The sequence below is a fragment of the Lactuca virosa genome, chromosome 1 (assembly GCF_052849685.1).
Source record: "Lactuca virosa cultivar CGN04683 chromosome 1, Lactuca_virosa_CGN04683_v6, whole genome shotgun sequence".
NCBI classification, from domain to species: Eukaryota; Viridiplantae; Streptophyta; class Magnoliopsida; order Asterales; family Asteraceae; genus Lactuca; species Lactuca virosa.
Genome location: NC_136426.1, coordinates 179,995,617 through 180,017,889, shown reverse-complemented (window position 1 = coordinate 180,017,889; position 22,273 = coordinate 179,995,617). Strand labels below are relative to the sequence as shown.

At 35.9% G+C, this 22,273-nt stretch overlaps 1 protein-coding gene across 1 annotated transcript in view; it reads left to right on the top strand.

Moving 5' to 3' along the window:
- LOC145162203 (flavin-containing monooxygenase FMO GS-OX5-like) overlaps nt 1–14,353 on the top strand; it is a 36,005-nt gene extending 21,652 nt beyond the window's left edge. Inside the window, exons 5-7 of the mRNA XM_079081416.1 lie at nt 13,712–13,847; nt 13,921–14,091; nt 14,166–14,353. Coding sequence (XP_078937542.1) covers nt 13,712–13,847; nt 13,921–14,091; nt 14,166–14,312 — 454 coding nt within the window. The 3' untranslated portion in view covers nt 14,313–14,353. The remainder of the gene's footprint in view (nt 1–13,711; nt 13,848–13,920; nt 14,092–14,165) is intronic.
- The last annotated feature ends 7,920 nt before the right edge of the window (nt 14,354–22,273 follow it).

The following is a 22,273-nucleotide window of genomic DNA, read 5'->3' as shown; positions in this document are numbered from 1 at the left end:
AGGAACGCTGAAATCCGACTTATAGCAAAGAAGTTATGACCCGTCGAAGTTTTGCGACAAAACCGGCACAACGTTGTGTATCGTAAAAAGAGAGTTTGCGATAAAATACTTTTTAGCCTTAGCGATCTAAACGAAAGTCGTAATATACGTTAAACTGAGAGCGTGCATAAAAAGAACGTCTAAATCTGACTTCATATGAAGAAGTTATGATTTTTCTAAGATTTGACATAGTAGTATGCAGCCCAAAATTCGAATATTAGATCGACCGATTTTTAGTTGACATAACCTAAACGAGAATCAAAGATCTCGTTGATAGTAGCTCAACGATATAAAGACAGACGAAAGCGGACGTCGGATGACGAAATTATGAATTTTTAATGGACTTTATCTGTCTAAGCCTGTTAAAATATATATTTAAAAATAAAGTCAAAATTAGCTGACAGAGTCTAAGCGAAAGTTGTAGATTACATCACCACCTACGCATGGATATAAAGAACGTCAAAAATGGAGTTCGTATGCGAAAGTTACAGAATTTAGAATTTAAAGGGATTAGGATGCGAGGGTGACACGTGGCACGAGTACGTCCCGTGCAGTCGACATTACGCCCCGCGTACTCGCATGCGCGGTCCCAGCATTCTCCACGTCGCTCCATCCGAAGAACGACACCTGGCCCTCGTACGATCAGTGTAGAGCCTTGTACACGCAACGTACTGAGTACGCGCAGCATATTCCGAGGATACACCCAACATTCTCCGCATCTCTAGCCTATAAATAGGTGCAAAGAGCACCCTATTTCTTCACACCAAAACCCTTCTATCTCTCTCTCTCTATACCCCCAAACTCTCCCTCCCAATCCCTAGTACTTCCCAAGGGCTATAGGCGAGTCCCGGAGCGCCAGAAGGTTCCGATAATGAAACATGCGTGGAAGTGACAAATTCTACAAATGACAATGCCTACAAGGTGGAACTCCTGGGAGAATACGGAGGGCACGCAACTTTCAACGTCGGAGATCTCTCCCCTTATCTTGATGATGACGGCCTTGCGGAATTGAGGTCAATTCCTTTCAAAGGGGGTGGAGATGATATATGTTTGGACCTAGATAGCCCAATTATAAATGGATTACTTGCTAAGGAGGTGAGCTTTACTAATTTGGGCTTTGGAGTGTGCTTGATTTCGTGGATTTGGGCTAGAAATGGAGTGGGCTTTGGAGTGTGCTTGATTTCATGGAAGAAATTTGAACCATTTCCTAATCTTGTGTAGCATGGACGAAAATTGAAGAGTTTTGGGAGTTTCTAGTAGTTATTGGCTAGTAGTTAATGAACTAGTTAAATAAAAGCTCTTAATGATGAGCCTTTTCACTTTTGTAACTCATGGTTCCTATCAACTATATATAGGGACGATTTTCCATGAATAAAACATGACTTTGAAGCTTGTTGCACTTTGCTCTCTTATTCACATAAGATAGGTCTCTTAATGTGCTTTTGGTTGTGTGTCAATAGGTCTTGGCATTCAACCTAGTTCTTGCTTCAATAGGTCTTGAGGTAAGAACTAACCCTATCCTCTTCTCTACCCTCAAAATCTCGTGTTCTACCCCTCTCTCTCCCTTCCATCCGAAAATAGTCCCCATACACGCATCAGATAAGAAGAGCTTTCGGCTTAGAAGTTCTGCCCCCGCAGAGCCCTGCTCCTAGCAAAACCCCTTTGTAAGTGAGTTATGCTTACCCTACTCTAAGTATAACTTATGTTTAAGTTTATTATCATTATTTTGAACCTATAAACAATACGTATGCTAAGTATTATAAATAATACAAGTTGTTATTATAATACCTTTTTAACTACTCACGGTACGGGGAATCCGGTTTGAAGGGTCGCCTGGGTTGTTGGATTTCAGAACAACTTAAATGCCAAAATGGTCCCGCCCTCTGGTGTTTCATGTCTGGCCCTTGTTTGTACACAGTAGTTGAAAAATATTGTCTAACACTTATATAATACAAGAAAAATAATAATACCTAGACTAATAATTAGTCACGATAAACTTCAGACTAAAATCTAGTGATAATTATATTAGGTTTCGTCGAAGGAAAATAAATTATTAGAAGTGAAGCGCTACCCGAGTTTGGAATCATCACTTTAACAAGTGAGTGCATAGTTACTTTCATCTTACACATAGATATGAAGTATTTAATATAGATTACATACTATGTGTGCATATTATCTGTGTTCTTGATATCTATGCTGAATGAACAAAATATACATGTTTTACTTGATTTAAACTGTATATGTATTTTATACCTATGGTTATGATGGGGAAATATGTGTAGATGATGTAGATGATGAAATAAAATGATGAGAGGCCTCATTGTTTACGATGATCCAATCATCTAGCGGAGTATAGATGACGACCACGGACAATTCTAGACAGTCCAGTGGAACGCTAGTAGGCTCACAACATGTAGGTGTTTTTGAACTACGTTTTCACCAGGTGTACTCCATCCCCCTCGTGGTTGCCTTTTTGACATAAATTGTTAAGGAATCCCTTAAGCAATGTTGTCCATCCCGATGAAAATCCCTAAGAGAGGATAACGGGAACGGGTAATCGGGTTGGATGATTTGATGAAATTAATAAACTTAATTATTATGGGTTGAAAACCATATGTGCTCACTAGGCTCCAAAGTCTGACCCACTCAGTTTCTTGTATTACAAGTAGTGGCACAAGAGCATAGATGTGATGATCGGATGAGAGATGATGGATTATAGGCCAGTAGATATAAATAAATGTTGTAAGGCCCATGTTGTTTCTGTTTATGCTTTTGATCTGTATTGACAATGACATCCCGAGGTTTTTAATATAATGAAAACTCATTTCTTAGGAAATGCTTTGATAAGTTACTTATCATATGTAACGCCCGTGTTTCTAGGCTAGGCATTAATATTGACATAATGGTCTAGGTTAACCTTTGTAACTCATTTAGAAGAAATGAAAAGGAATTATGTGAATGTTATGTGAATTATGTGTTTTATGCTTAATTACTAGGAGTTAATTAATTAAGATTAAAAATGAGCGTCAAAAATTAAATTTTAGATAAAGCCGATATCTATTAAGAAACTTGTAGTGGGCGTGACAAGGATTACAGATATATAAAGAATGCCGAAATCCGAGTTATAACGAAGAAGTTATGGCATGTCGAAGTTTCACGATAAACCGACACGGTGCCGAATGTCGTAAAAAGTGAGTTTTCAATAAACTACTTTTTGGCCTTAGTGATCTAAATGAAACTCGTAGTGTTCGTTAAACCGAGAAGTTCGATAAAAAGAACGCCCAAATCTGACTTCGTATGAGGAAGTTATGATTTTTCGAAGTTTCAACTTAGCGGTAGACAGCTAAAAACTCGAATTTTAGATCGAGTGATTTTTGCCGACACGACCTAAACGAGATTCGAAGGTCTCGTCATTAATAGCACAACGGTAAAAAGTCTGACGAAAACGGACGTAGGATGAAGAAGTTATGATTTTTTAACGGATTTCGTGTCCCGGTCTGTTAAAAATAATAATATAAAAATTAAATTCAAAATTAGCCGACGAAGTCTAACGAAAGTTGTAGAGCGTAATTTTACCTACGCGTGAACATAAAGAACGTCAAAAACGGAGCTCGTATGCGAAAGTTATGGATTTTAGAAGTTTTTGCACAAAAACCGAGAAAATTCGCATAGTCACAATTGCCACGTCACCCTCGCTTAGAATGTGACACGTGTCCGAAATCAGTGACTCATGCGAAGCCACGTGGCGAAGCTGCTGAGTCATCCGAGCACATGGCCTTATCCGAAGCGGTCCAGTAGCCATGCGACATGTACCCTCTTAGCACGAGACCGAACCCTCGCTGACTGCCACGGTGCCTAGGCTTCGGACCAGTAGACCTCGGTCCAATAGGAGACTGCCAGCGAGCCTTCGCAGGTGCGACCCACGTGCAGCCCTCGTGCGAGCCTCCTCTGCGAGCCGTCGGATCTCCGGAGCGTGGCCACTTCTCAGCCGTTGGATCAAGACTTCGGACCCTATATATAGAAGGGGACCTGCGAGCCTTCCCGGTTAGATTTGGATTTTTGCCATTTTTAGCCCCTTTCTTCATCTTTTCTTTACCTTAACCTTCCCCGAAGCCCCGATATCAATTATAAGCCCCGGAATACGCCACGAAGTGCCCGTGAAGCCCGGAAAATTTATCTTTTCGGTTTCGAAGCCCGACTTTTGCAGAGCCCGGTTTCTCAATAAAACTCCCGGTTTTATTAGAAACGATCGTTTTAGGAAACAAATTGCTGCCCGATTTTCATTAAATCAGGTGAGTGTGTAGTTACTTTCACCTTACACATAGATATGAAGTATTTTACATAAAATACGTGCTGTGTGAATATTTATTGTTTGATTATTTGAGTTGGATGTTGAAGGTGTGATTTATACATGTTTTTAAATAATTTAAACTGTATATGTATTTTTATCTACAAAAATGTTGGGTAAAACATGGGTAGATGAAATAATGGGTGTGTGATGAAAGGTGAGTTGGATAAAGGAGATGATCAGTAATATTGATCATAAGTTGAGGGTAAGTGGTGAAAGGAGATCATGAGTTGAGGGTGAGTGGTGAAATTTGAGAGAATCACTTACCCAAAATGTTGGCCCCCGTCATTCAGCAGAGTAGGGATGACAACCATGGACTATTCTAGACAGTCCGTGGAGCACTAGCAGGCCCGCAACCTGTAGGTGTAATGAACTATATGTTCATTTGGAGTACTCTAAAAACCCATTGACATGTATGACAGGGGTGAATACTGTCAATAATACTGTCAATAAATAAGAGTTATGAATTTAGCCCCTGTTGTATAAACCCTGGTGATGGTGTGACCTTGTGTCTATTCCGTAGGATGAATCCTTAGGAAGGAGTGATAGTTGATTCTTAGGGTAAACCCTTAAGAAATAAATAAGATAATGGAGTTGGGGTAATTTGGTTGATTGATTGATGTTTAAGTACAATAAATTTATTTATTGTGGGTTGAAAACCCTATATGCTCACCAGGCTTCCAAGCCTGACCCACTCAGCTTTTTATGATTACAGGTAGTGGACCCCGAGCATAGTCGGATGATGATGATGAGTGATTTATGGATTATAGGCCAGTAGTTATAAATTAACTATTGTAAGGCTTATAATGTCTTGTTTATGCTTTTGATCTGTATCGAAACATGACATCCCGAGGTTTTAATATAAAAAGGAAATTATATATTTCTTAAAGAAAGATTTTGATAAACTTTTATCATATGTTGTTTTGGGGACCAATTCCGCAACATCTTTTAAAAAGATTCTCTGATTTTATTTTAAAAAACATAAATTAAATCGGTCTTTTCTGGCCGTGAAATTGGGGATGTCACAGTTGGTATCAGAGCATTAGTTTAAGCGAACTAAGAAATTGTAGGATTTCTAGACTTAAACTTAGGATGCTAAGCGATGATTGTGAGTTGAGTGTGTCTATTATATTTTAGGTAGTACACCTAAATTGACACGAGCACTAGTTTAATTTAGGAAGGATGCCTAAAATGCTTTTACGTGCTAAATGTTTTGTGTTATAGCTATAACGATGCTATTATTTGTTCGGATCTATGGTCTGTTGCCGACCGGATCTGGAAACCTTATGTGTGTAGGATTCTAAACGCATGACTACGATATTAGAACTAACATATAAACGTTTCGGAGTATTAACGAAGACTTAACGTCTAACGAAAATAAAGATCTAAATTCACCTACGATTGGTGTATAGATCGAAATGACGAGTACTCAAAATGGGTTCGGAAGCGATAATCCACATCATGAGCCAATCACGATGGCTGGGGTGCAGGTAATGGTGCGTACGATGTTGGATGAACAGATGGAAGAAACAAAACGTTTACTTCAACAAAGTAAGGATGAACTTACTGTGCCAGTATGTCAGGCATCTTTTCTCGAAGCAACTATCAGGGTTGCCAAGTCTGTTGAAGATATGATCAATGACAGGACCGCCAACAAGATTGAAGTTGGCAAGAAGAGGAAATTTGAGGGGTCTTCAAGGCCCAACAAGAGCAACATATCCTCAAAGTCTGGAAAAAGAAGAGGTAGAGGAAAATGGTGCGGAAAGTGCAAAAATAAACACTCTGGGAATTGTGACGGGAAGGTGAGGTGCTTTAGGTGTGGAGAAATAGGGCATTATGCCAATCACTGTACGATTCCCAAGAGGGTGTGTTATGTATGTAAGGAAGAAGGCCATATTTCTAAGAACTGTCCGAGGAACAATGAAGTAACAAGGCCAAGTGCACCGCCAACGCCAAGGGAATTTCAGAATATCCTTGACGAAGCAATTAATAATGCTAGGAAGTAGAAGTAAAGACTTAATACCCGAAGATGAAGTTACGAAGTAGTAATGTGAATAGTAACAAGTGGTTTAGCCTATTAGAGGCATAGTATAGGGTAAACTTGAACCTTTGTGTAATCGTTTCAAGGAAATAATATAAACCCTGGTTTTGTCATCTGATGAATGGAATGGTTGGTGTAATTTTTGAAGTTATCCCAATCGTCTGGAATTTCCATCACCAACCAAGTTGAAGCAGAATTGATGATTGAAGATACGAATGGAAGAAGTCCTAGTAGAGTCTAGGAAAATTTTATAATTAATTGGACACATTCGTATGTGTTAAATTTTTTTTTTTTTGTGATTTTAGGACTTGGAGACTGCGAGACCGTACTTGGGACGAGTATGAGTAGGTGTGAATAGTAGTAGAGATCTATACTACTGGAAGCACAGGACTCACACTTGGATCAGGGAAAGTCACAAGGTTACCAAGGAGCTATTATTTGATTCCGTCTTATTCTAGTCTGCCGTTACCATCGTTTCGGTAATGACTAAGAAAATGATTGTTATTTCGACCTTAGAGGTCATATCGAATCGAGTCCGACTAAGATGAGTTTATTATGTTGTTTAGAGAACCAAGTTTGATGTAGTAGTTGACTTAAGCCAGAAGATTGAAGTGAGAAATGATCAAAGCGATCAATAGAAGTATCGCACTCATTGTTAAAAAAGTTGGTAGTTAGAAATGATACATGTTGAAATGTGATTGTATCACATTAGAACATGAAGGAAGGTATAGTTTGTTCCGAAATTTGTCCCTAGGTGATCTGAGTCTAAGTAGTACAGTATACAATGAGAGATCATTAGAACATGACCCATCGGTCTGTTACAATAAACGAAGGAAATTACTTATTCTAAGAAGAAAAAGGAGTCCTCAATAAGGATTTATTTTGTAACTCGAAGGTTACGATTGAAAGTCCTATGGAGATCTGAAGCTTTTTAGGATTAGCTGGATATTATCGCTAATTTATCCAAGGCTTTTCTTCGATCGCGACTCCATTGACAGCTTTGACCCATAAAGGAGCTGTCTATACTTGGAATAAGAAGCATAGGAAGCTTTGAGAAGTTAAAGAAGACGTTGTGTGAAGCACCGATTCTTTCGTTACCTAAAGGAGTTGATGCCTTCACAGTTTATAGTGATGCCTCTGGAGTTGGGTTAGGTTGTGTTCTGAACCAAAGGGATAAAGTGATCGCGTATGCATTGAGACAATTGAAGGAGCATGAAAGGAACTACCCCACTCATGATCTGTAGTTGGCAGCGGTAGTGTTAGCCTTAAAGGTATGGAGAAGAAATTAAACATGAGGCAACGGCGCTGGCTAGAGTTACTCAAGGACTACGACTGTGAAATACTTTACCACCCTGGTAAAGCAAATGTTGTTGCTAATGCTCTCAATCGGAAGGTAAATCTTGAAAAGAAGAGGCCAAGAGCATTGAGAATTGAAGTTGTCTCGACAGTTGTGGAAAGTATAAAGAAAGTTCAGGAGGAAGCTTTATAGAGAAATGACCGAAAGGGAGAAACGTTTGGATAAAACGTTGGTGTTTGATACAAACGGTCAAGGACTGAAGGTATTCAAAGATAGGATTTGGGTACCTAAGACAGGAGGAGTAAGAGGTCTTCTGATGGAAGAAGCTCACAAAACCATGTACTCGATTCATCCCGGCAGTACGAAAATGTATAGGGATCTAAAACCCTATTACTAGTGGCCGACGATGAAGCTCGATGTTGCTAAGTATGTGGCCGAGTGTGTAACTTGTGCTAGGGTTAAGGCACAACATCAGAAACCGTATGGGAGTTTAGAACCTTTACCTGTACACATGGGTAATTGGGAAGATATCACTATGGATTTTGTGACTAAACTGCCCAGAACAAGGAACGGTCACGGCATGATTTAGGTGGTCGTTGATCGCTTCACTTAGAGTGCGCATTTCATAGCCACTAACGAGAAATGGTCTATGGATAAACTTGCGAATTCTTATGTGAAGGAAATTTTGAGGTTTCACGGTGTTCCGTTAACGATTGTATTCGATCGTGACAGCCGTTTTACCTCAAGTTGTTGGAGGAGTCTGTAAGAGGAATTGGGTACCAAGTTGTGTTTGGATACAGCTTACCATCTGTAAACCGATGGTTAGAGCGAATAAACGATTCAAACGTTAAAGGATATGCTGAGAGCATGTACCCTGGAATTCCAAGGTAATTGGGATAAACACTTACCTCTAGTAGAATTTTCCTATAATGACAGTTTCCACTTGAACATCTAGATGACACCTTATCACACTTTGTATGGGGAAAAGTGTTGAATGCTGTCATGTTGGCTGGAAGCTGGGGAAAAGCAGTTTATGGGACTTGAAATAGTCCATCAGACTGCTGAAAAGTTGAAAGTGATTAGGGAAAGGATGTTAGCTGCTCAAAAGAGCTATGCTGACAAGAAAAGACAACCGATATCATTCGAAGTTGGAGATTCGGTTTTACTTAAAGTCTCGCCATGGAAGGGACTTATAAGGTTTGGTAGAAGGGGAAAGTTGAGTCCAAGGTTTATTGGACCATTTAAAAGTTCTCCGGAGGATCGGGAATCAAGCTTACAAGCTAGAATTACCGGAAGAACTAGAAGGTATTAGCGATACCTTTTATGTGTGTTATTTAAGGTAGTTCACGGGAGGTGTGCCCGACATAATTCCCATTTCTGAATTAAGGTTGGATGAGAGAAGAGGTTAATTGGAGAACCTGAGGCAATCGTTGACCATAAGACTAAGAAGTTATAACGTAAGATAGTCGATTTAGTGCTTGTGCGTTGGAAACATATAAATGGGCCAAATCCCACCTGGGAAACGGAGAGTGACATGGTGTGTCGCTACTCGTAGTTGTTTGTCGTTATGTGATTCCGGGGACGGAATCATCCTAACGGGGAGAGAGTTGTAACGCTCGTGTTTCTAGGCTAGGCATTAATATTGACATAATGGTCTAGGTTAACCTTTGTAACTCATTTAGAAGAAATGAAAAGGAATTATGTGAATGTTATGTGAATTATGTGTTTTATGCTTAATTACTACGAGTTAATTAATTAAGATTAAAAATGAGCGTCAAAAATTAAATTTTAGATAAAGCCGATATCTATTAAGAAACTTGTAGTGGGCGTGACAAGGATTACGGATATATAAAGAATGCCGAAATCCGAGTTATAACGAAGAAGTTATGACCTGTCGAAGTTTCACGATAAACCGGCACGGGGCCGAATGTCGTAAAAAGTGAGTTTTCAATAAACTACTTTTTGGCCTTAGTGATCTAAATGAAACTCGTAGTGTTCGTTAAACCGAGAAGTTCGATAAAAAGAACGCCCAAATCTGACTTCGTATGAGGAAGTTATGATTTTTCGAAGTTTCAGCTTAGCGGTAGACAGCTAAAAACTCGAATTTTAGATCGAGTGATTTTTGCCGACACGACCTAAATGAGATTCGAAGGTCTCGTCATTAGTAGCACAACGGTAAAAAGTCTGACGAAAACGGACGTAGGATGAAGAAGTTATGATTTTTAACGGATTTCCTGTCCCGGTCTGTTAAAAATAATAATATAAAAATTAAATTCAAAATTAGCCGACAAAGTCTAAACGAAAGTTGTAGAGCGTAATTTTACCTACGCGTGCGTATAAAGAACGTCAAAAACGGAGCTCGTATGCGAAAGTTATGGATTTTAGAAGTTTTTGCACAAAAACCGAGAAAATTCGCATAGTCACAATTGCCACGTCACCCTCGCTTAGAATGTGACACATGTCCGAAATCAGTGACTCATGCGAAGCCACGTGGCGAAGCTGCTGAGTCATCCGAGCACATGGCCTTATCCGAAGCGGTCCAGTAGCCATGCGACACGTACCCTCTTAGCACGAGACCGAACCCTCGCTGACTGCCACGGTGCCTAGGCTTCGGACCAGTAGACCTCGGTCCAATAGGAGACTGCCAGCGAGCCTTCGCAGGTGCGACCCACGTGCAGCCCTCGTGCGAGCCTCCTCTGCGAGCCGTCGGATCTCCGGAGCGTGGCCACTTCTCAGCCGTTGGATCAAGACTTCGGACCCTATATATAGAAGGGGACCTGCGAGCCTTCCCGGTTAGATTTGGATTTTTGCCATTTTTAGCCCCTTTCTTCATCTTTTCTTCACCTTAACCTTCCCCGAAGCCCTGGTATCAATTATAAGCCCCGGAATAAGCCACGAAGTGCCCGTGAAGCCCGGAAAATTTATCTTTTCGGTTTCGAAGCCCGACTTTTGCAGAGCCCGGTTTCTCAATAAAACTCCCGGTTTTATTAGAAACGATCGTTTTAGGAAATGAATTGTTGCCCGATTTTCATTAAATCAGGTGTGTGTAGTTACTTTCACCTTACACATAGATATCAATTATTTTATATAAAATACGTACTGTGTGAATATTTATTGTTTGATTATTTGAGTTGGATGTTGAAGGTGTGATTTATACATGTTTTTAAATAATTTAAACTGTATATGTATTTTTATCTACAAAAATGTTGGGTAAAACATGGGTAGATGAAATAATGGGTGTGTGATGAAAGGTGAGTTGGATAAAGGAGATGATCAGTAATATTGATCATAAGTTGAGGGTAAGTGGTGAAAGGAGATCATGAGTTGAGGGTGAGTGGTGAAATTTGAGAGAATCACTTACCCAAAATGTTGGCCCCCGTCATTCAGCAGAGTAGGGATGACAACCATGGACTATTCTAGACAGTCCGTGGAGCACTAGCAGGCCCGCAACCTGTAGGTGTAATGAACTATATGTTCATTTGGAGTACTCTAAAAACCCATTGACATGTATGACAGGGGTGAATACTGTCAATAATACTGTCAATAAATAAGAGTTATGAATTTAGCCCCTGTTGTATAAACCCTGGTGATGGTGTGACCTTGTGTCTATTCCATAGGATGAATCCTTAGGAAGGAGTGATAGTTGATTCTTAGGGTAAACCCTTAAGAAATAAATAAGATAATGGAGTTTGGGTAATTTGGTTGATTGATTGATGTTTAAGTACAATAAATTTATTTATTGTGGGTTGAAAACCCTATATGCTCACCAGGCTTCCAAGCCTGACCCACTCAGCTTTTTATGATTACAGGTAGTGGACCCCGAGCATAGTCGGATGATGATGATGAGTGATTTATGGATTATAGGCCAGTAGTTATAAATTAACTGTTGTAAGGCTTATAATGTCTTGTTTATGCTTTTGATCTGTATCGAAACATGACATCCCGAGGTTTTAATATAAAAAGGAAATTATATATTTCTTAAAGAAAGATTTTGATAAACTTTTATCATATGTTGTTTTGGGGACCAATTCCGCAACATCTTTTAAAAAGATCTCTGATTTTATTTTAAAAAGCATAAATTAAATCGGTCTTTTCTGGCCGTGAAATTGGGGATGTCACATCATATTTTTAGGAACAAATTCCGCAACATTTTTCTTAAAAAGGATACTCTGATTTTCAAATAAAGAATAAACAAATTGGTCTTTTCTGGCCGTGAAATTGGGGATGTCACATGATATAACTTAGGAATGTTGAAATTAGCGAAATGAGGTATTTTTATGGAATATATGGAATTTAATTCCATATAATTGTACAACCATACATGAGACTTTATCATAATTGATTTCAATTCCCATCAAATCCCTTGAATTCCTAGATTTGTGTTCGAATTATTGAATTAAGCCTCAGATTAAATTTATCCAACGTGTTAACTATAATATTTAGATACCATTTATTCCAAGAGATTAGATTAAGAAAGAAAATTATTGGATTTCACATGTCATGATTTTATAGGATTAAGAATATAAGTAGGAACAAATGTTAGGAGGATATTTAACTTTTCATCTGGATTTGAAGATAATCCTAACTTGTGGAAACTTAAATAACAATAAATGGTTGGTTTTTATTACTGTAGGAGTTTCTATTCGAAGATTAAGTCTAAAAACATTAGTAATTTAGCCTCCAATTTCATCTTCAAATTTCAAGATCGAATTGTTCACTCTAGCTTCCAATGTTCTACAATGAATGAATTGAGGGAATTGACTTATCAGCCAACTAATGAATTTACTTTTAATTCAATCTTAAAAAGATTTTAATCTTAATTAAAGTATTGTTATTTAATTCAACCTAAAAATAATTTTTTATTTTCTAAATAATTTTAATTAATCATAAGTATCTTGCCTCAAATTACGGATGTTACAACTATCTGTCCCTTGAAATTATTCGGTCCCCAAAATACACCAAAAGAATACTAAAGTTGGTAAATTCTTCAAACTTAATAAAATTTTGAATTCTATAAGTACTACACTTTAAGATGTACTCTAAACGATAAATGGTTACCAATAGATAGATTCTTATGATACATATACATAGGTAAGAAAGTTTATATCTCAAATTAAAAGATTATCTTAAGGTCAACTATTTCACAAAATCTTTTCCTTATGTTTATATCCTTCAAATATAAATCTTTACATTTTCATTTTTCACCATAGATAGATTCTTACAATAGATATACATAGGTAGAATCGATATTGTTATTTGACTTTATTCATCAATCCTCTAAGGTCACATTTGATAGATAATGGAACTTTAATTTTCTAAGTTCCTCGTCCACACATAAACAATAATATTTCTTGTTTGACCATTGTTATATGCTCTTTTCTTATGGTTATTTCAATACCGAAGGTAAAGCCAAAATAATATTTATACCTCAAGCTGAGACATTCCTTGACTTCAACCTAACTTAAATCTCTCTTACTTTCTTCATATGTCATTAATGAATGAGGTTTAACTAACTATATCATAGGGTATACGCTGATCTTATCTTAGACCTGATTGGCTAATTCATCTTCAAGGTCAGAACTCAAATTCTAAAGGGTCCTCACATTAGTTTAAATCATTAATAGATTTGTTTAGACATTCCAAAAAACATTCATTTGTGTAAAAAGTCAAGGATATGGCCATTTTATTTAAATTGTTCTAAGTTTTTGTGATTTTGTCTTACAACAATGTTTATGAAAACATGATAAGTACTAATACATAGATTTAGGAAGGAACTACATTTTCATTAACTTATGATTTAACATATGTGGTCTTCTAATAGTGTAATATTAAAAGAATTGAATATTATAAGTATTTATTAATTAAATAAGAAGAGTCTAAATCAAATATTTTTTTATATGTATTTCCCACTGAAAGCTAGGCTAAACAACTGACAAATCGTCATATTAAATATTTGAGAGTTAACCATATACATGTTATGTTTTAGGTACAATTATCATATTCCATTTCTTAAAGTAAATGGTATTTTAAGTATCCAAGAAAAGTGTATCGGGCCTCTATACAAACATGTTTTCCCCCCAAGACTCGCACCAAGACTCTCTTTTGTCGGAATACCTAAAAAGGTAACATTTACCTCTATTCAAAATTATTATGTTTGGTTGCACTTATGTAACTAATTAGATTTTCAAGTTGTAGACTCTTGCATTTCCAATAGCAGAGACTCAATCAAGGTGGATAGCACACACATTGTCAAGGAAAGTTTTGTTGCCATCAGAAGATGAAATGTTGAACGATGTCGAAGAATATTACCATGAATCGGAAGGAAAAGGGATCCCAAAGCATCATATTCATACTCTTGGATTTGAGGTATTTTTATGCTATTTTTCTATAGTTGTTGATATATTTTTGACATAATCATAATTTTTTTCTTCAATTGGTAGACGCACTACATAGATTGGATGCTTGCTCAATCTGGAATGGTCATGGAGAAGAAAGTAAAAGAAATGACCAAATATCTAATCCATTGTTTAATGATGGCTGGTCTAAATGGGTATATTGAAGCATTCTTGCAAAAATATAGGATATGATTTGGTGATGTTCCGCACAACATCTGCATTATACATGAAAAAAAATTTATGTAACGAAAAGAAATTCTCATCACTTTCGGATTTTTAATAGCTAAACTGAGTTAACTAGCAATGAGCTAGATAAAAAGATTACAAATAAGAAAGCGGAACTTAGGTTATAGAATCAAACAACCAAGTTGATTATAAGTTTGTAGTTTGCATTGGAAAACAAAAATATGACTGAGAAACAATGAAATCAAATGTCCGTGTGATGGTTTTTGTGCTAAATAACGTATAAATTATGAATGGCCATGGTGCCCAAATTGTTGTTGAAACAACCGCGTCTAAACACTTTCTTTGAATTGTTGGAAGACCCGATTTGTTTGCCTAAGATGGAAAGTCTAAAATCATAGAAACAAATGGGCAACAATATCTCATCATATACTAATAAGGAGCCAATTGGAAATAGCCACTTCACAAATAATGAAGAGATAGTCATTCATATCTATGTGTTTATCACTTATAAGGAGCAAAGTATGAGTCCAAATTATTCCCTTTATAAGCCAAACTCAATTAGGTATGAACACAATCCCATAAAATACACCACCCATAATGATAATTTTAATTGGTGCCTCGACAATACCTTTGTTAGGGTTAATAAGCATTTCAACAAACAATCAGGATGATCGGCTATGTCCACAATGAACACGGGAGAAAAAGATATATATATATATATATATATATATATATATATATATATATATATATATATATATATATATATAGGCTTAGGTTATTTTGTTTAAAGTAATTATTGTGTTATTGTATGCATAAATGTGGGCCAATCAAATTTACTTATTTTAAGAAAGTGATTAATATATATTATTAAATTAAATATAATTGAAAAATATCATCTTAATTAATTACAAGGGTACTTTAGTCAATTAATATAGATTTAATAAAGGAAAATTGCATTTTTTTAAGGGATCATAGATTCTATTAATTTAAAAAATCCGATTTTACGAATTATAATTCTTATAATTCGGGCATTCTGACAGAATATGTTTATGAGTATATCAAAAATAAAAATATTCTTGAACCATAAATAATAAAAATATTCTTGAACCTATTTCTTGATCATGACTTTAAAAACTTCTTGTAGAATAACAAATTCTTGAACAATCAATTGAAGAATAAAAACAAAAAATACATTATTTCTTATAGAATACGGGTAACAATTGTTAAGAATTACATTTATTGTTAAAGAATAAAACTAAAAAAACTTTCAAAACGGGAAATAAACCATCAAAATCTCACAACGACACTAATACATTCTAAAAGAATAATGTTGCTTAGAATCACTTTCAATTTTGTGGTCCGTTCTTCAAGCATCAACTTTTGTGATTCCAACAGAATTGGAATTCGTAATTCCATTCCAACAGAATTGGAATTCGTGATTCCATTCCAATAGAATCAATGCTAGTTGTTAATCGGGAAAGTAAATCAATGGCATCAGCTATATTTTGCTGCTGATTTTCAACATACCCTGCATCTTTATTCTGTACCTCAATTAAAAAGAATCAATTATGTGGTTGATGGGATGTTAAAGGCTAATAATGTGATAAAAAAGAAAAGAAGAAGAAGAAGAAGATTACATTAACATTGTTGTTTGAATCGAATAACCTCTCTGCCACTAGTGAAAGTAATTTCTCCTTAGATTGCTCATTCAAGTCCACCTGACCATTGAAAGTAATCAAGTTAACCAAATGCTGGTTTGAACTACAAATACTACTGGTTTTACAAAAGTAATAATCATATCGTGTTTAAACTATAATTGTTGGATACTGTCAGTAAGCACACACAATAAAGAATCTCGACACATAAAGTGCCCTTGCTAATGATGTTCCTAATACAGCAATGAAAGATTGAAATCATGAGCTCGAGGAGCCACTTTTGAGAGGAACTTCTATGACTCAATTTGCATATCCCTAAATTACCTTAAGAAGCAATTAACAAAGATAGCAAACTGGAAGCACATGTTTTACTGCATACTATTATATACACCAGAAATTAAGCTACCTCATTGTTGATACTTCCATTGATTTGTGGATTCCTGCAAGTCTCCTGAATCCAATAAAATCTGAATGCGAAAAGCATAATCCTAGAAAGAATCCTTCCCGACCAATAGAGAGCCATTTTTGAGGGAGATCGTCATTATCGGAAGCGCCTTCGAGATTGGGTTGAGAAGTGGGAGATTGGGGTTTTGAAGATAAGTCTTTGAGCTGTGAATCCATTTAAGATGTGAAAGCTGATCTTGCTGGATTTGATGTTGATTGTTTGTATTTCATAGAAATGCGGGAGAGTGACAGTAGACGTGAAGATCGATGGTGGTGCCGGATGTAGGTGGTGGAGCTGGCTAGATATAACCCAAATACGAGAAGAGAAGTCCCCACCGCGATCGATGGTGGTGCCGAATATAACCAGATTTCACTGCTCTTCCGCCGGCGAGGCCATCTCCAATGAACGTTCTAGCAAGTTTCATTCTCTCTTCTGTTCCCATGCTCGATTTTATGGCGATGGGAATCGATTTTTGTAGAATGATCGATTTTGTCAATTCCAATTTTGCAGATCGGCCGCCAAGATTTGGTTTTTAGATAAAGAGGGGAACGAGATTTAAACATGAGAGATTAGGTTAAAAGTCAATACCATACCATGATTATATGGATTATTTTTGGAAGTTACTAAACAAATCACTAAATTACCCTTATTTATTTATTTATTTAATTTTTTATTTAATTTTGGTTGGCCCACATTTATGCATACAATAACACAATAATTACTTTAAATACCTGAACCTATCTCTCTCTCTCTCTATATATATATATATATATATATATATATATATATATATATATATATATATATATATATATATATATAAATTTTATGTCATACCTGAACCTATCTCTCTCTCTCTCTCTCTATATATATATATATATATATATATATATATATATATATATATATATATATATATATATGTATATATATAATTTTATGTCGTAAAAGGCTTCAATTATAAAATATAGTGGGCTTACAATAAATGAGATTATTTATAGAGAGGTTGACCTAAAAAGTTATGGGCTGAAACATCATGGGCTTTTTTCAATACTTGAATATCTTCCCCCACTGACCAATATAGTCAAACTTGCTTTCCGAAAAATTCTAAGTCAACTCTTACGCTGCTACTCGAGCACTACGGGCCGCTTAAGCACTACTAAGTACTCCTGCTCCAAGAATAAGCAAGTGTCGACTGCTCCTGCCCCAAGCATAAGCACTTGACAGCTACTCATGCAGACTACTCCTACCACAAGCATAAGCAACTGTTCCAAGTATAAGAATCTCCTCCAAGCATAAGCAGCTGCTCCAATCATAAGCATATGCTCTAAGCATAAGAAACTCGGACTCAACAGTTAACAATCTCACACTAAGAGGATGTGAACAATAAGTTTTCATCCAAACTAAAACACTATAACCCCCATCTCTCTCTAGTTCGTGCCTTCGCTTCAATTATATGGAAGGTGAGTTAACTCCCTGTACTACTTCAGCTTCTATGGAGTCACCACCTTGGTAAACATATCTACTGAATTCTTCGTAGAATATATTTTCTTCATATTCAAGGTCATATCACTTATCTATTCACGAATAAAGCGATACCTCCTCTGAATGTCTTTCATCCTACTATAAAACACTGGATTCTTAGTCAAGTGAACTGTATTCTGGTTTCACAATGCATTACACGCTCTTCCTACGACATCCCAAGTTTTGATAGGAAGTTCTTCAACTATATAAGCTCCTTGAGTGCTTCTACAATCGCCATGTATTCTAATTCTATGGTTGAAAGAGCAATACTCTCCAATAATATGGACTTCAAACTTATTTTGGTACCCCTAATTAAGAAAAGATACAAGAACGTGCTTTTTCTCGAATCCATAACTCTTCCCCCCCATCTAAATCTACATTAGCAAAGCCTTCCAAAACTACCCTTTTCTTCTAAAACATAAAGCGGCCTCAAAAGTACCCTCTAAGTAGTGTAAAAACCATTTGACTCCTTCCCAATTCTTTCTCCCTAGATTAGACATAAATTGGCCCACAACTCCTACTACGTGAGTAATATCTTATATGGTGTACACCATTTCGTACATCAAGCTACCAACTATTGAGACATAGGGAACTTTAGCTATCTCTTCTTTCTTATTTGGGGACTTTTCCTTTGAGATTCTCAAGTGACTCCCCAAAGGTGTACATCTGGATTTTGCTCCTGCCATGTTGAGCTTCTCTATAACTTTATTGAAGTACTTTGCTCGGTAGAGTTTCAAGATAATTGCTTTTTAAGCTTGTTGATCTTCTGCATGTCTTCTCCAACAATTAACATGTTATAAATATACAATAAACTAATAATATGTTAGGAGCTGAACTTGTTCAGGTAAAAATGTTCCATCTTACATCTCTTATACACATTCCGCTGCATGAAGTTATCAAACTTCAAGTGCCACTATCTTTGAAGATTTCTTCAATCCATTCAAACTGTTCTTAAACTTGCACACTATATGTTTATTTCTATAAATGCAAAAACCTTATGGTTTTTCCATGTAGATGTCTTCTTCCAGGTCATCATGAAGGAATGTTGTTTTCACATGTAGTTTCTCTAGATGCAGATATTCTATAACCACGATAACCAAGACCAATATAATAATGGTCATCTTCACAACTTGAGAGAATATCTCATAATACTAGACCACTCTTTTTCTTTTGGAACCCTTTAACCATCAGTCTAGAATTATACCTCCTGCTTACCTCGATCTCATATTTTACCCAAAACACCCATTTGTTTTACAATGCTTTCTTCCTTACAAGTAGCTTAACCAACGACCAAGTCTGGTTCTTGTCAGGTCAGCTCAACTCTTCTTCCATGATCTTCTTTAGATGTAAGGTAGTTTTCTGATGGAGAATATCATATTAGAGGTCTGTTAAATCGAGTGGATATGTGGAGTCCTCCTATAGTTATTATCGAGGCTGCTGACTCAGTAGCTGCAGATTCATTATCTGTATTCTCTTCATCTGCGTTGCTCTCATTGAATCCAAATTCTTCCTCCTATTATGAGCCATGATAGATGCCATTTATGCATATTTTAGGGTAGTTTTTATTAGCTTTTTACATCATATTTTATTCTTTTTCATGAGTATTAGTTTAAATAATGTTCAACTCATGTTTATCGTCAGAATTCCCGTACTACTCATGTTTTTATCTAATTTTCACATATTTCGAGGGAGCAGGGAGCTTTTGGGAGCAGCTTGGATGCATATTTGGAGCTTATTGTATCTAAAATACATGAGGAAGATAGAGCCGAGGTTGGATTTGTTAAAATTGAAGAGTTCACGGCCAAAACACGCGTTTTATGAAAATTGCGATTGTGCTTCTCACTAAAATGTGATCGCATTTGTGCTTTGAGGATTTGCTGGACCAAAAATCAGTCTGAAGAATTTATCTGAAAAACGTGATCGTTGATTCCCTAAAAATAACATCACATTTCTCCTTGGATGTCTTTAAAAGTTTGAAAAATAGCAACATACATTATTAAATGGAATTTCTGGAGTTTGACAAAAATGCAATCACATTTTTGCCTAAAGTGCAATTGTGTTTTTCATATTTTTGCTCCAGATATTGATGTCTTGCATAAAAATATAGCCTCTCTGATCAGTTTAAAACCCTAGACATTCTCAGACGACAAAATGACTTCTAAAGGCGATTTTCTGCACTATTTCATCACTTTCTTAAGACCTGAAGGCTATGGATCATCTCAATCATTTAGTTTAGTAAGAATTAATGGCTTAATGTCTCTTTTCAATAGTTTTCATCATATTTAATCCATGTCTGGCTAAACCCTGGTTTCAGTTTTGCATATATTACTACTTTTCATGAAATCAATCATTAGACTTGGTTTTTGATTTGTGATTCTAACTAGATTTTTCACTTATTCACTTAATGAATGTTTTATTTTAGTTATTTTTAGACTAATCACCTAATTTAGGATTAAATCATTCTAGTTAATCAGTTAATGGAATCCGCAATTGTTCTAATCAACTAGTAATAAGTAACAAACATCAGATTGGTTCCGTGTTCGGATTTAATTTTGATATAAATTGAAATTCTAATGGTTCATCAGAATTTGTATGTTTATGTTTATGTGTATATATATTTTACATTTTATGGTATTTATGGAGAAGATGAAATTAGGATGTGGTCCACCACATAGTGAACTGTTCTTGTATACACATACAAGAAATCACGATGGAGTCGCATTTACAAATGAAAAAGATAGAAAATTTTATGTAACATTCATTTCAGAGCTATGTTTTATATTATAGACTTCATGTTATTCACAACTTTGATATCTTTTTTTAATTATTATTATTTTGTAGGCTGCCTTAACTAGAAAAAAAAGGAAGATTGGAAGTTGTAGGTGGAGAAGTTGAGGATGGCCTAATATTTTATGATGTTGTTAGTGGTCATAACAAGAAAAGAAGACTGTGTGGATTTGGCTCATATGCAAAGTCCGTTACCATGATTAACGATACAAAATAAGTATCTAATTACATTCTGGAAAAAAAAAATGTTGAACGGGAAGAATTGAGAGAGCTTGTTTGTCACACCCCCGGTCGGCGGCGGAAACGTCGAGCGGTGCGAACATGGGGAAATTAGACTGAGGCATACATATATATAAAGAACATAACACAAAGGTGTATTGCAAACATTTCTTTTATTTATTAAAAATTATATTGGGATAACATTGTTTTTAAAAGTCAAGCACGCTTCCTAAACAGGACTAAAAAAAATAATCAGACGGAACTAAACTCCATCAACTTCCTTGATGACCTCCTCTTCCTTGACACGAATATCCTCCACACTCATCTCCCTGAGAATACGTGTATTTTTTTAAAATGTCAACATAATGTTGGTGAGTGCACATGTTTTTAAAGTTTTCAGCTTTTATTTTGTTGTATTAATTTAAGACATTTTTCTTTGAGAAAAACATTTCCTAAAGTATTTTATCAACCCTAACTTACTATCTTTTTCGGATATCTAATGATCCTATCTTATTATCTTCTTAGGATATATTTATTAATCCTAATTTACTGTCTTTGTAGGATATCTAACGATCCTAACGTATTTTATCTACCACTCTAAGGCGTCCCTAATGCCAGTATGATCTTTAAGGTTTTTGTAATGTATTACCATGAGCCCCCATAATCGACGCTGTTTGACTAACAATTTTCCCCGCCATGATGCTTCATCGGACATCGAATAGTGAATAATAATAAATTTATCTTGTCAGGATTGTAGCTATCAATCGCTGGTAGGGTTGTCAAACCCTGTATAGATCTATACATATCTTCCTAGCTCTCGCAAGATTAACGATTATAGGTATTATGGAATGCCGAATTTAATCAAGGCCTTTGGATGAATATTAACAGCTCACTAACGCATTAACCTTAGGTATTTATCTTTTATCTTCTATCCTTCTTACGAATTTCCTAAAACTATCACAATATAAATCTTTTATCTTATATTTGATAATTATAAATTTTGATCTCATAATTATTTTGTATATATAAGTATTCATATATATACACCAGTTATGCTTATTTGAAAACATGATATTTTGGCAGAGTAACAACTAGGTATGGTGCATATCCCTACATTTGACCAGTATGACTTCTAGGTACTATGTTATCATAGGGATTTAGTCATTATAACATCTAGGCATTATCTCTTCCTAGACTATCGGGCATCATATCTGTTAGGCATAATATCATAACTTACAACTAGGCATAGTTTCTATAACTACATTATCCTAAAGGCTCTAAGCTTAATTAATGATTCGATATTTATAGATATAAATATATTTTGATAAAACCAT